General features: G+C 44.4%; 1 protein-coding gene across 2 annotated transcripts in view; it reads left to right on the top strand.

The window, feature by feature from the left end:
- Positions 1-13,137, top strand: part of LOC120985976 (protein FAM169B-like) — a 90,405-nt gene that overhangs the window by 25,152 nt on the left and 52,116 nt on the right. For both annotated transcript variants that reach the window (XM_040414221.1, XM_040414220.1), the window contains exons 3-4: positions 5,193-5,292; positions 5,680-5,765. In XM_040414221.1, the coding sequence (XP_040270155.1) occupies positions 5,193-5,292; positions 5,680-5,765 (186 nt within the window). The remainder of the gene's footprint in view (positions 1-5,192; positions 5,293-5,679; positions 5,766-13,137) is intronic.

Raw genomic sequence — 13,137 nt, 5'->3', positions numbered from 1 at the left:
TGTCCAGCTCGTAACATCTACAGGCAGAGACCCCGTTTGAACCTAGATTTTTTTTTCTTTGCTTCCCTGTTTTAAAGTCCCCCCACGTCCCTCACATATTTTCAATGCCTCAACTATATTCCCCTCCTTCAGCCGAGAGCCTCTTCCTAAACTGAGCAGAAATTCTTATGAATCCTCAGCTGTTTTGCATGCTTCCAGCAGTAAAGGCTAAGGAAATACTTGTATTTCATTTGAGCACCCTCCACTGACTTTAACTGGAAAAGCAGAGTAGGAGTTGTCTTTCCATAGATGTAGAAAGTCTTATGTCTGTTCTGTAAAATAAAGACACAGTCAGGTTGTGTGATTTCTAGACACTTTCCAATGATAAAGATTTTTTCTAACTGGACACGTCCTTGCTTACAGGGGTTCTATACTTTTATGACCTTGTACCTGTATCTGAAGCTCTCCACTTAACCCACCTACGACTTGTCATTGTAGAATTAGCTTCATCACTGTGCTCTGTGGACCTCCTAAGGATTGGAGACTCAGCTACCTCAGCAACGACTCCTTTAGGCCTCATGCACACGACCGTTGTGTGCATCCGTGGCCGTTGTGCCGTTTTCATTTTTTTTTTGCGGACCCATTGACTTTCAATGGGTCCGTGGAAAAATCGGAAAATGCACCGTTTTACAGCCGAGACCGTGATCCGTGTATCCTGTCCGTCCAAAAAATATGACCTGTCCTATTTTTTTGACGGACAACGGTTCACGGACCCATTCAAGTCAATGGGTCCGTGAAAGAACACGGATGCACAAAAGATTGGCATCCGTGTCCGTGATCCGTGGCCGTAGGTTACTTTCATACAGACGGATCCGAAGATCCGTCTGCATAAAAGCTTTTTCATAGCTGAGTTTTCACTTGGTGAAAACTCAGAACCGACAGTATATTCTAAGACAGAGGCGTTCCCATGGTGATGGGGACGCTTCAGGTTAGAATATACTAAAAGAACTGTGTACATGACTGCCTCCTGCTGCCTGGCAGGTGCTGCCAGGCAGCAGGGGGCAGCCCCCCCCCTGTAGTTAACACATTGGTGGCCAGTGTGGCCGCCCCCCTCCCCTGTAGTTAACTCATTGGTGGCCAGTGGGCCTTCTCCCCTCCCTCCCCCTCCTAATTAAAATCTCCCCCCTATCATTGGTGGCAGCGGAGAGTACCGATCGGAGTCCCAGTTTAATCGCTGGGGCTCCGATCGGTAACCATGGCAACCAGGACGCTACTGCAGTCCCGGTTGCCATGGTTACTTAGCAATTTGTAGAACCATTATACTTACCTGCGAGCTGCGATGTTTGCGTCCGGCCGGGAGCTCCTCCTACTGGTGACAGGTCATGTCACTTACCAGTAGGAGGAGCTCCCGGCCGGACGCAAACATCGCAGCTCGCAGGTAAGTATAATGGTTCTACAAATTGCTAAGTAACCATGGCAACCGGGACTGCAGTAGCATCCTGGTTGCCATGGTTACCGATCGGAGCCCCAGCGATTAAACTGGGACTCCGATCGGTACTCTCCGCTGCCACCAATGATAGGGGGGAGATTTTAATTAGGAGGGGGAGGGAGGGGAGAAGGCCCACTGGCCACCAACGAGTTAACTACAGGGGAGGGGGGGGGGGGCACTGGCCACCAATGAGTTAACTACAGGAAAGGGGGGGCCCACTGGCCACCAATGAGTTAACTACAGGGGAGGGGGGGGGGGCGGCCACACTGGCCACCAATGTGTTAACTACAGGGGGGGGGGCTGCCCCCTGCTGCCTGGCAGCAACTGCCAGGCAGCAGGGGGCAGTCATGTACACAGTTATTTTAGTATATTCTAACCTGAAGCGTCCCCATCACCATGGGAACGCCTCTGTGTTAGAATATACTGTCGGTTCTGAAACTCAAATCCGACGGTATATTCTAACATAGAGGCGTTCCCATGGTGATGGGGACGCTTCAAGTTAAAATATACCATCGGATTGGAGAAAACTCCGATCCGATGGTATATTAACTCCTGACTTTACATTGAAAGTCAATGGGGGACGGATCCGTTTGAAATTGCACCATATTGTGTCAACGTCAAACGGATCAGTCCACATTGACTTGCATTGTAATTCAGGACGGGTCCGTTTGGCTCCGCACGGCCAGGCGGACACCAAAACGACTTTTTTTTCATGTCCGTGGATCCTCCAAAAATCAAGGAAGACCCACGGACGAAAAAACGGTCACGGATCACGGAAAAACGGAACCCTGTTTTGCGGACCGCAAAAAAATACGGTCGTGTGCATGAGGCCTTAAGTGGAGACCTCATACATTCCAGTATAGCAAAGCATTTATGGATGATGGTTTGGGTGTTGTGGACTCTTTAACTGAAAAATAGTGACCACACACACTGGAAGCAAAATGCTCTACCTAGGACCTTAAAGGGCACATACATATTGGCCTATATGCTCTCACATATGGCGACTAATTTCAGTGCTTATTTATGGCAGGATTTAGGCTAAGGCTACACGACAACATGTGTTGCACGACATTTTGTCGCACCAATGTCGCGCGACAATTTTTATAATGATAGTCTATGGTGTCGCACTGTGACATGCTGCAACTGACACGACAGTAGCAAAAAATACATCCATTTTTCTGCAACTGTCGCGTCACAGTCGCAGCATGTCGCAGTGCGACACCGTAGACTATCATTATAAAAATTGAACATCAATGTTGCGCGACACATGTTCCAGTGTAGTTGTGCCCTATGTGTCGCGCAACTTATTGTCGCCGTGTAGCTCTATCCTTAAAGTATTGAAAACCTGCAGTACAAATTGGCACACTATATAGAAAATGCAAGTCCAAGAGTGCCCCTAAAAACAGCTCCACCCAACAAGCAAACAGCATGCACGGTGAAATGACATATGAGCGACCACCTGGTGGTCACTCATATGTAACGGTCAACTCCCCTCGGTGCTAGGTAATTGAAAATGTCTTCTAAGGTTGAATTACACTGTTAAAATTGTATTTTCCTCCTTCCAGTCATACAGCGTGACATTGTGGCTCTCCAGAAAGTAAAAACAAATGTGTGCATGGCCCCATTGCCCCGTATGGGTCAGTGTGCTATCTGTTTTAAAAAGAGACGAGTACTGTCATGTGAATGAGGACTCGTGTTGTGGTTTTTCTTTTTTGTAATGTACAGTTATACACAAGTTTTTTTTAACAACATGTAGAAAGTCGAATATGACCAACCAGGGCTGGGTCCCCACTCTAAAATGCCCCATATCAGTTGCATGGTCTGCTTCTATGGTACATAAACTCTTGAATAGTCTGTCAAATAATTCTTACATACTCTTAAGAGAATGCCACACAGACTTAACTGGAATCCATTGCTAGTGCTAGTTTTTATGTCTTTGAAAGGTCAAACTGACCTTTTTGTCTGCAGCAAGAGCATGGGGATTCTCACAGGTCTTGCAAGTTCCAGAAATATCTTCAAGCTCCACATGCAAAACAGGATTTGCTCATTGTTTGACCTCTGTACTCCTAGTAGAAAAGGGGTTTCAAAGTCATTGAGTCTATGGATTGGTCTGAGAGATGAGAAAGGAGACTCTTGGCCCAGATGAGAGACTTTACAGTGACATTAGCAGTGAAATGTTATTTGGACCACCCAATATTGAGATCTTGGTAAATACAGGTGAAGCACCAGAGAATTAGGAGGATCATAGTCTGATAAGACAGATGTCCGGACTCTTAGGCCCCTTTCACACGGGCAATAATTCCGCGCGGGTGATATGCGTGAGGTGAACGCATTGCACCCGCACTGAATCCGGACACATTTACTTCAATGTGGCTGTTCACATGAGCGGTGATTTTCATGCATCACTTGTGCGTTGCGTGAAAATCGCAGCAAGCTCTATATTGTGCGTTTTTCAAGGAACTCAGGCCCCATGGAAGTGAATGGGGCTGCGTGAAAATCGCAAGTGCGGATGCGGTGCGATTTTCACGCATGGTTGCTAGGTGACGATGGGGATGGGGACCCAATCTTTATTATTTTCCGTTATAACATGGTTATAAGGGAAAATAATAGAATTCTTAATACATAATGCTAAGTAAATTAGGGATGAAGGGGTTAAAGATATAATTAAAATGTAACTCACGTCATCCACTTGTTCGCGCAGCCCGGCTTGTCTTCTTTCTTCTTCTTTGAGGACCTGGGAGAAAAGGACCTTTGGTGACGTCACTGCGCTCATCACATAGTCCATCACCATGGTGATGGACCATGTGATGAGCACAGTGACGTCACCAAAGGTCATTTTCTCCCAGGTCCTCAAAAAAGAAGAAAGACGACAAGCCGGGCTGGATGAGGTGAGTTTAATATTTTTTATTTTTTTATTTTAACCCCTCCATCCCTAATTTACTTAGCATTCTGTATTAAGAATGCTATTATTTTCCATTATAACCATGTTATAAGGGAAAATAATAAAATCTACAGAATACTTAACCCAAACCCGAACTTTAGTGAAGAAGTCCGGGTTTGGGTCTGGGTACCACATTCTGTTTTTTCTCACGCGCGTGCAAAATGCATTGCACTCGTGTGGAAAAAACTGAAGAACGTAACGCAATTGCATACAAAACTCACCCCACTCGCAGGCAAAATCGCACGATTTTCCCGCGATGCACCCGCATCCTATCCGAACCTCACACGCAACGCCCGTGTGAAAGAGGCCTAACAGCATGAACTTTCAGTACCAAATAGTAACCAGAAATGGTCAAGCAAAGCCAAGGAAGAAACTACTTCACTCAAGATCAGGCAGTAACAGATCATAATTGAGAAATAAAATAATTGGCTTCAATAACCCACCTCCATTGGATGGTGGCAGACACTTTGCCCAGGTGCAGGTGAGAATAGTGACCAGGGCCTGACACTGAAGAAAAGAGAACATGTTATAATCATGTAATTTTCCAGAGGGCAGTAGAGAACTGGCTGTGTCATTGATTTGCTTTTTCCCCAGATGAGTACAGCCACTTGGAGGACTTTGAAACTTCTTGAGATATTAGTCAACAAGTATAGCATGTTGGTTAAAGTTGGTGAGAGATCAATACAGATTCCACCCGAAACTAATTGGCTGGATGAAATTCTCTTTTAACCTTGGAATAGTTGGAATTTCATTAGACTAATTAAAACACTGTTACTTTTGCAGATAAAGGTCAATGGAAACTGTGTTCTTCATGCACCTTTGTATCGTGATGACGACTCTCTGAAAATGCTGCTCTTAATAAACCCAAAGAAAAGAGACTCAGGTGTGGGATAGTTTTGAGTAAGGGCATATACGGAAAGTATGGTAATATGGTGCACACTGACCTGATACAGTGTGGAATAAAGTAGTGAAGGTCTGCCCCGAAACCAACTAGAGTGTTGTTCATGGAATCGGTCAAAGTGGTAGGTGCAGTGTCCTAGAGCCATTGTCCCTCATGGGTGGCTTTACATGGTGATCTTCTTGATTGCTTGGAAGGGTTACTAAAGAATAGGTTATTGCTTTGTAGAGCCTGACAGTGTTCTTACTGTACCAGAAATACTGCACTACTAGCATTAGACGGACTCGTTAACGTAATTTTTTGTTAAAAACATGTCATGTTGTGGATGTCTTTTTTTTATATTTTAACTTATAACTTTTTGTGTCATCCCAGTTTTGGCTGTGTACTTCAATAACAAGTGGTGGTGTGTAGATGATATCTTACAATCATGTGTTCCAGTCCAACAAAGTCTGAAACAGGTGAGTATTTTTTATCAAAAAAACCTTTTTCTCGTCAGAGACTACTACTTATACAGGCACTGCAAGGGAAATGTAGTATAACATTGCGGCCATGCAAATGGATGCAGTGCTTTGAGTGCATCAGAGCAGGAATATGGAATGTGTTTAAATGTGACTCAGTCCGCATATGGTGTGTTTCTTTGTTACCCAAGTGATTTCTTATTTACCGCAGTGAATTGTAATATTATAGTATTTAATTGCACTTGGTTAATGGGGTTTTCCAGGATTATAGCCTTTATTAACAAGCCCCCAGAATGTGTGGTAACTAACGAAAAAATCATACTCACCTGCTCTCCTTTTATTTGTTCCTGCGTCCTAGCTTTGTTCGGCGACCTTCCAGTCCCTGGCCTTTTTACATCTGGCCAGGGTACAAGCGGGGTTAAGTGCAATACTGCCGTCAATGACTGGCAGTGACATGTCCCAAAGTTGCATGTGACCCCCAGTGAAATGCGGCTTGGGGACACCCCACCGATGAGGCCAGTCATTGGCTGCCGTGGCGCACTCAATCATTACCCTGGTCACAAGTAGAGTTGTTGCGATACCAAATTTTTGATTCGGTTTCGATACCATGAAAAAGTATTGCGATACTCGATACCATTCGATACCACGCGAAAAAAATAAACAAAAAAAGCCACGTGCATTCCTCATTTTTAAAAATGGCGAATCGCGCAGTTTTTATTTTATTTTTTCTGTTCCGGCATTCACCACCTAGATTTTTTTTTTATATTTTAATAGTTTGGACTTTTCTGACGTGGCGATGTAATATGTTTATTTATATATTTTATATGTGAAATTGGGAAAAGGGGGGTGATTTATACTTCATATTTTAGTTTTTTTTTTTTTTTCACTTTTTATTTAATAACTATTTCCCCCCTTAGGGGCTAGAACCTGGGATCTTTCATCCCTTTTCCTATTCACCCTGATAGATCTCTATCAGGGTGAATAGGACTCCACACTGTCCCTGCTGCTCTGTGCTTTGTGCACACAGCATCAGGGATGTTACCATGGCAACCAGGGCTTCCTGGCTGCCATGGTAACCGATCGGAGCCCCAGGCTTACACAGCTGGGGCTCCGATCAGAAGCTGCCACTGCACCACCAATGAGGGGGAGTGGAGAGGTCCCTGTGGCCACTGCCACCAATGATTTTAATACTGGAGGGTTGAGAGGGGCCGGCGCACTGTGCCACCAATGATTTTAATGGGATGGGGGGATTGAGGGGGGGGGGGGCACACTGCACCACCAATGATTTTACCCCTTTATACAGGAGGCGGGTACTAGCAGATCAGCGGCAGTTAACTGCCGCTGATCGCAGCTCCCTGTCAGGGGCAGGGTGCCGGCAATGCGATTCTGCTGCCGGCACCCGCCTCCTGTATGTGTTAAAGACTGACTACTGTATATGAGTCCAGACTTTCACTATTAGGCCACACAGAGCGGCGCCCAGCGATGTCTCAGCACTCACCATTTAGTCCTGGGCGCCGCTCCGTTCGCCCGCAGTGCCCCATTACTGTCTCCTCTCCTGCTCCACATGCTGCTGATTACTATCGGAGCGATGGGAGGAGACATCAGCTTCACTAGTGGGCGTTCCTTCTCCCTGGCTGTAGCGCTGTCCAATCGCAGCGCAGGGAAAAGGAACGCCCACTAGTGAAGCTGATGTCTCCTCCCATCGCTCCGATAGTAATCCTATCATTGGTGGCGCAGTGCGCCCGCCCCTCCTCCGCCCCTCTCTTCTCATTGCCGCCCCTCCTCCGCCCCTCTCTTCTCATTGCCGCCCCTCCTCCGCCCCCTCTCTTCTCATTGCCGCCCCTCCTCCGCCCCTCTCTTCTCATTGGTGGCAGCGGCAGCAGCACAGGGGGAGGGAGGACAGCTTCCTTCTCCCCGTGCTGCTGAGAGAGAACATGAGCGCGCCGATAGCAGCGCGCTCATGTTCAGAGATACTAGACTGCGCAGAAGCGCAGCCCAGTATCGAAAAAACGGAAATCCCGGTATCGTATCGATACCGGGACAAAAGTATCGATTGGGTATCGAAATTTCGATACCCGCAACAACCCTAGTCACAAGTAATCAGGCCAGGAACTGGAAGATTGCTGAATGGAGCCAAGTGAGTATGATTTTTTTTCAATAGGTGCTACACTCTCCTGAGGTTAGTTAATGAAGGCCATAAACCTGGAAAGCCTCTTTAAAGAGGACCTTTCACGACTCCTGACATGTCTGTTTTAATAGCTTCATGCATTCCCCATGTAATAACAATCCTGGAGCATCTATTCTTATGGCTCTATATTGTACCATTCCTTTATTATTTTTACTAGAAATTGTGAATGAATTGCAAGCAGTCTGCAGTACGGGTACAGAGGGGTGGGGTTACCTGCCCTCTGTACCCTTACTACAGACTGCTAGCAATTCACAACTTCTAGTAGAAATAATAAAGGAATGGCACAACATAGAGCCATAAGAATAGAGGCTCCAGAATTGTTATTACATGGGGAATGCATGAAACTATTAAAACAAACCTGTCAAGAGTGGTGAAAAGTCCTCTTTAACCGCTTCACGTCCACCCATAGGATATAAACGTCCTATGGGTGGACGTCTATTTCTGAACGGACGTTCCAGAACGTCCGTTCAGAAAGTGCAGCTGCACGCTAATCGTGCAGCTGCTGATCGGGTTGCCCGCTGTCAGTGACAGCAGGGCAACCCTAAGACAAGGCAGGGACAGTGCCCAGGTGTCCCTGCCTTCTAGATCGCTGCAGACACAGCGCTCACCGAGCGCTGTGTCTGCAGAGAAGGAAGCGCTATGCGCTTCCTGTTCCGGCCCGGCGGTCATGTGACCGGAGTGTGCAGGAGCTGTGTGAGGTCTCTCAGAGACCTCGATCAGCCCTGCTGTGAGGCTGTACAGCGCTGGATTGCTGCTGTACAGCCTCTATAGGGGTGTATTTGTCCTGTAACTGGGGCTACTATGTCAGCCCCAGTTACAGGAGAAATCAACTGTGAAAAAAAAAAAAGTGAAGTAAATGTCCCCCAGAGGTCTTGTATGACCTTATGGGGGACGAAAAGTGTAAAATAAAAAAAATAAAAATAAAAGGTTGAAAATAAAAAAATAAAAAAAAGTTTCACATGTAAAAAAAAAAAAGTCCCCAAGTAAGGAATGAAAAAAAAAAAAAAAAAATAGAAAAAATAAAAAAAAGTATACATATTAGGTATTGCCGCGTCCGTAAAAACCATCTCTATAAAAATATCACATGACCTAACCCCTCGGATGAACACCGTAAAAAAAAAAAAAAAAACTGTCAAAACAAGCAATTTTTGTCACCTTGCATCACAAAAAGTGCAACACCAAGTGATCAAAAATGCGTATGTCCCACAAAATAGTACCAATAAAACCGTCACCTCATCCCGCAAAAAATGAGCCCCTACATAAGAAAATCTCTCAAAAAATAAAAAAACTATAGCTCTTAGAACATGGAGACACTAAAACATAATTTTTTGGGTTTCAAAAATGCTATTATTGTGTTAAAGTGAAACAAATAAAAAAAAGTATACATATTAGGTATTGCCGCGTCCGTAAAAACCAGCTCTATAAAAATATCACATGACCTAACCCCTCGGGTGAACACCGTAAAAAAAAAAAAAAAAAAAACTGTGTCAAAACAAGCAATTTTTGTCACCTTGCATCACAAAAGGTGCAACACCAAGTGATCAAAAACGCGTATGTCCCACAAAATGGTACCAATAAAACCGTCACCTCATCCTGCAAAAAATGAGCCCCTACATAAGAAAATCTCTCAAAAAATAAAAAAACTATAGCTCTCAGAACATGGACACATTAAAACATAATTTTTTTGTTTCAAAAATGCTATTATTGTGTAAAACTTTAATAAATGAGAAAAAGTATACATATTAGGTATCGCCACGTCCGTAACGATCTGCTCTATAAAAATGTCACTTGACTGAACCCCTCAGGTGAACGCTGTAAAAATAAATAAATAGAAACTGTGCTAAAACAACCAATTTTTTGGTCACCTTGCCCCATAAAGTGTTATAATGAATGATCAAAAAATCATATGTACCCAAAAATAGTACTAATAAAACTGGCACCTTATCCCCTAGTTTCCAAAATGGGGTCACTTCTTGGGAGTTTCTACTGTAAGGGTGCATCAGGGGGCTTCAAATGGGACATGGCATCTAAAAACCATGTGGAGTTCCTTTTCTTCTGCGCCCCGCCGTGTGCCCATACAGCAGTTTATGACCACATGTGGGGTGTTTCTGTAAACCGCAGAATCTGGGTAATAAATATTGAGTTTTGTTTGGCTGTTAACCATCGATGTGTTAAAGAAAAAATTGGATTAAAATGGAAAATCTGCCCACAAAGTGAAATTTAAAAATTTGATCTCCATTTTCCTTTAATTCTTGTGGAACGCCTAAAGGGTTAACAAAGTTTGTAAAATCGGTTTTGAATACCTTGAGGGGTGTAGTTTCTACAATGGGGTCATTTATGGGGGTATCCACTATGTAGGCCCCACAAAGTGACTTCAGACCTGAACTGGTCCTTATAAAGTGGGTTTTGGCAATTTTCTTATAAATTTGAAGAATTGCTTCTAAACTTCTAAGCCTTCTAACGTCCTAAAAAAATAAAATGACATTTCCAAAATGATAAAAATAGGGGGTTGAGTCAGCACAACCTGCCTGTAGGTGCAGATCACTATGGCGAAATACATATACAAACGGAAAATGCAAATGTGATCGCACACTACATCCAGCACTCTGCCCTCCATGCTGGATGAGACATTGGTTTATATTTTGGCCAAAGCATAGTAAGCCACTCACCGCGTCAAGGCCGTCTCAATTGAGTGGTCCCTAACTCTTGTTCCTACCTGTTTATGGGCCATGACAGCCACATAAAATCCAGGGAATGCAGGTCAGCATGCAAGCCAAGTACACTTTGCTTGTAACCCCGTCCGGTGCCATTACAGCTTTCATCGGATCCAGGGATGCAAGTACCAACATGCATGCTGAACCCACCATATACTTCTCCTGGAGCCAGATGGCTAATGGTAGGTTCTATATCACTTTCCTTTAGTCCAAAGCAGCAGCACCCACGGCGATTTAGCAATTAATCCTAAGGGGAGGGCTCTCATTATACCGCAGACTTTATTACCGCTCTGACAAAAGCCGTCTCTCCCTTTTGCCGCATATCCAGTTTGTAGTTTTTCACAAACGTGTTGGAAGAGCTCCATGATGCTGTTTTACAGATCTGGTCTATGGGGACCGAATTTTTCTCCCCACGATGTAGCCATCGCACGAGTCGAATAAGCTTTTATAGGCTTAGGTACCTCAAGACCCTTCTGCTCATAATAAAAGTGATAGCCTCCCTTATCCATTTGGACAAGGAGGCTTTTGTCAGCTTTTCTCCTTTTGTTTTTCTTGAATGAGAAACAAACAGGTGGTCCGTTTTCCTGAACGTATTCGTTCTTTGGACATATATCTCTAAGGCTCTGCCCACGTCCAGTGAGTGAAGTGTACTTCCTCTGAAGACGGATTCGGGAAAAAAAAATTGGTAACTCAATTTGCTGATTTAGATTAGGGATTCTGTCACCAGATTTAACCCTATTAAGCTAGCTGACATTAGCGATGTGCTAATGTCAGCTAAACCTAACTAGCCTATTCCTACTTTTATCTATGCCCCCGTTACGCCAGAAATCTAACTGTTATAATATGCTAATTAGCCTCTAGGAGCAGGGGGGGCGTTGTTCCTGCTCCTAGAGGCTCCGTTCTCCCACCTTTGTTGCCTCTCTCCAAGTCCTGATTAACAGGGCCAGGCAGCGCTCGCATCTGTCTGCCAGCCCTGGTATTCTTTGAGTGGACATCTGCCCCCCAAGGTTTTTATCTATAAAGATCTTCTACTCGCCGTAGATAACGCCATGGACCGGGCTGCAAATCTGGCCTGCTGCACTGAGATATCACTGAGGAAATCGGAAGTCAGAGCAACCTTCTTAAAAGATAATAATATGTCATCTCTTGGTACACCTCTATCTATGTCTTCCTCCATCTGGAGAAGCCATGCAAGGAGGTTTTTAGAAACCGTATAAGAGGATAGAGCTACATTCACCTGGCCTGAGGCTGAAAGGTAACTTCTGCGCAAAGCATTATCCAACCTTCTATCCATCGGATCCGCAAAATTAGACCCATCCTCACTAGGGACCAAAGTGCGTCGAAATAATTTTGATATGGCAACATCTACTTTAGGGGGTTCTCCCCACTATTTTTTCTCTTCTTGCGTCGTCACACACATGGTTTTTAAACCACTTATTAAATATTGGTCCCTTATCTGGCTTATCTTCTACTCATTGACCATAAGCCTCTTTACCATAGGGTCTACCTTAAAGACTCTGGATTTATAGGGATACCTTCGTCCCCTATTATCTCAGTCTGTAATACGGCCTCGGGCTTCAAGGATTTAAAGAACCTTGACATTTTCTACAATGGAGATAGATTCAGTTCCTGATCACTACCTTCCAATTCAGAAGTCAATCTTGTCTATGACCTTGTCATGTCAGATTCCTTGGGGGATGAATATATTCTTTCAGAAATAGCACCTGGCCTTAACTCCATCTGAGAACTTTTGGCTTCATTATCTTTAGCTGGTGATTGTTTGAATTGTTTAAATGCATCATGGACAAAGTCCTTCATCCACAAAAATACATCCTTATTGGATAAGGGCTGATCCTCCACAGGAAAGTCGTTCGCTCTGCAGTCTGAGTCGAAATAGAACCATCCGGCAGGGGGGTGTTACACGATCTGCAGGACAAATGTTTGCGTTTCCCAGCAGACTTCCCTGCGGAGGAGTTTCTGTCTTCAGAACCCTGAGACATCTACAACAGAGCAAAGTAAGCATTATTATTTTTTATTTTTAAGAACCAGGGTTTCACAGTCTGACTCCAAAGCTGGTACTTGCCAGTTCCTAAGCTGTGCACCCCCTGCGATCTGACGAGTCACAGGTATATTCAGCCCAGAATAATCATTTATTCTGCCTTATTGTACTAGAGACTTAACGGCTAATACCACAAGTGAGAGATCTGACTAACAACCTCCACCTATAGAAGGAGCACCTACAGTGTAAACCTCACCGTGCAAAGAGAATCTAGGAATAAACATAAGAAAACTGCAAATGGAACAGAGAAAGATTGCCTTTCTCTCTATTCCCTCTCCTTCTTACCCAGGAGAGCACAACATACAGGCAGGTGTAATTTGAGAAGATTGAACAGAATCCAGCACCTGCAATATCCACTAGAAACCAAAGGAGAACACAGATATTAAATAAGCAGGAAGCCTAACACCTCTA

Source organism: Bufo bufo, chromosome 1 (assembly GCF_905171765.1).
Source record: "Bufo bufo chromosome 1, aBufBuf1.1, whole genome shotgun sequence".
Taxonomy (NCBI): Eukaryota; Metazoa; Chordata; class Amphibia; order Anura; family Bufonidae; genus Bufo; species Bufo bufo.
This window is presented reverse-complemented; position numbering and strand designations above follow the sequence as displayed.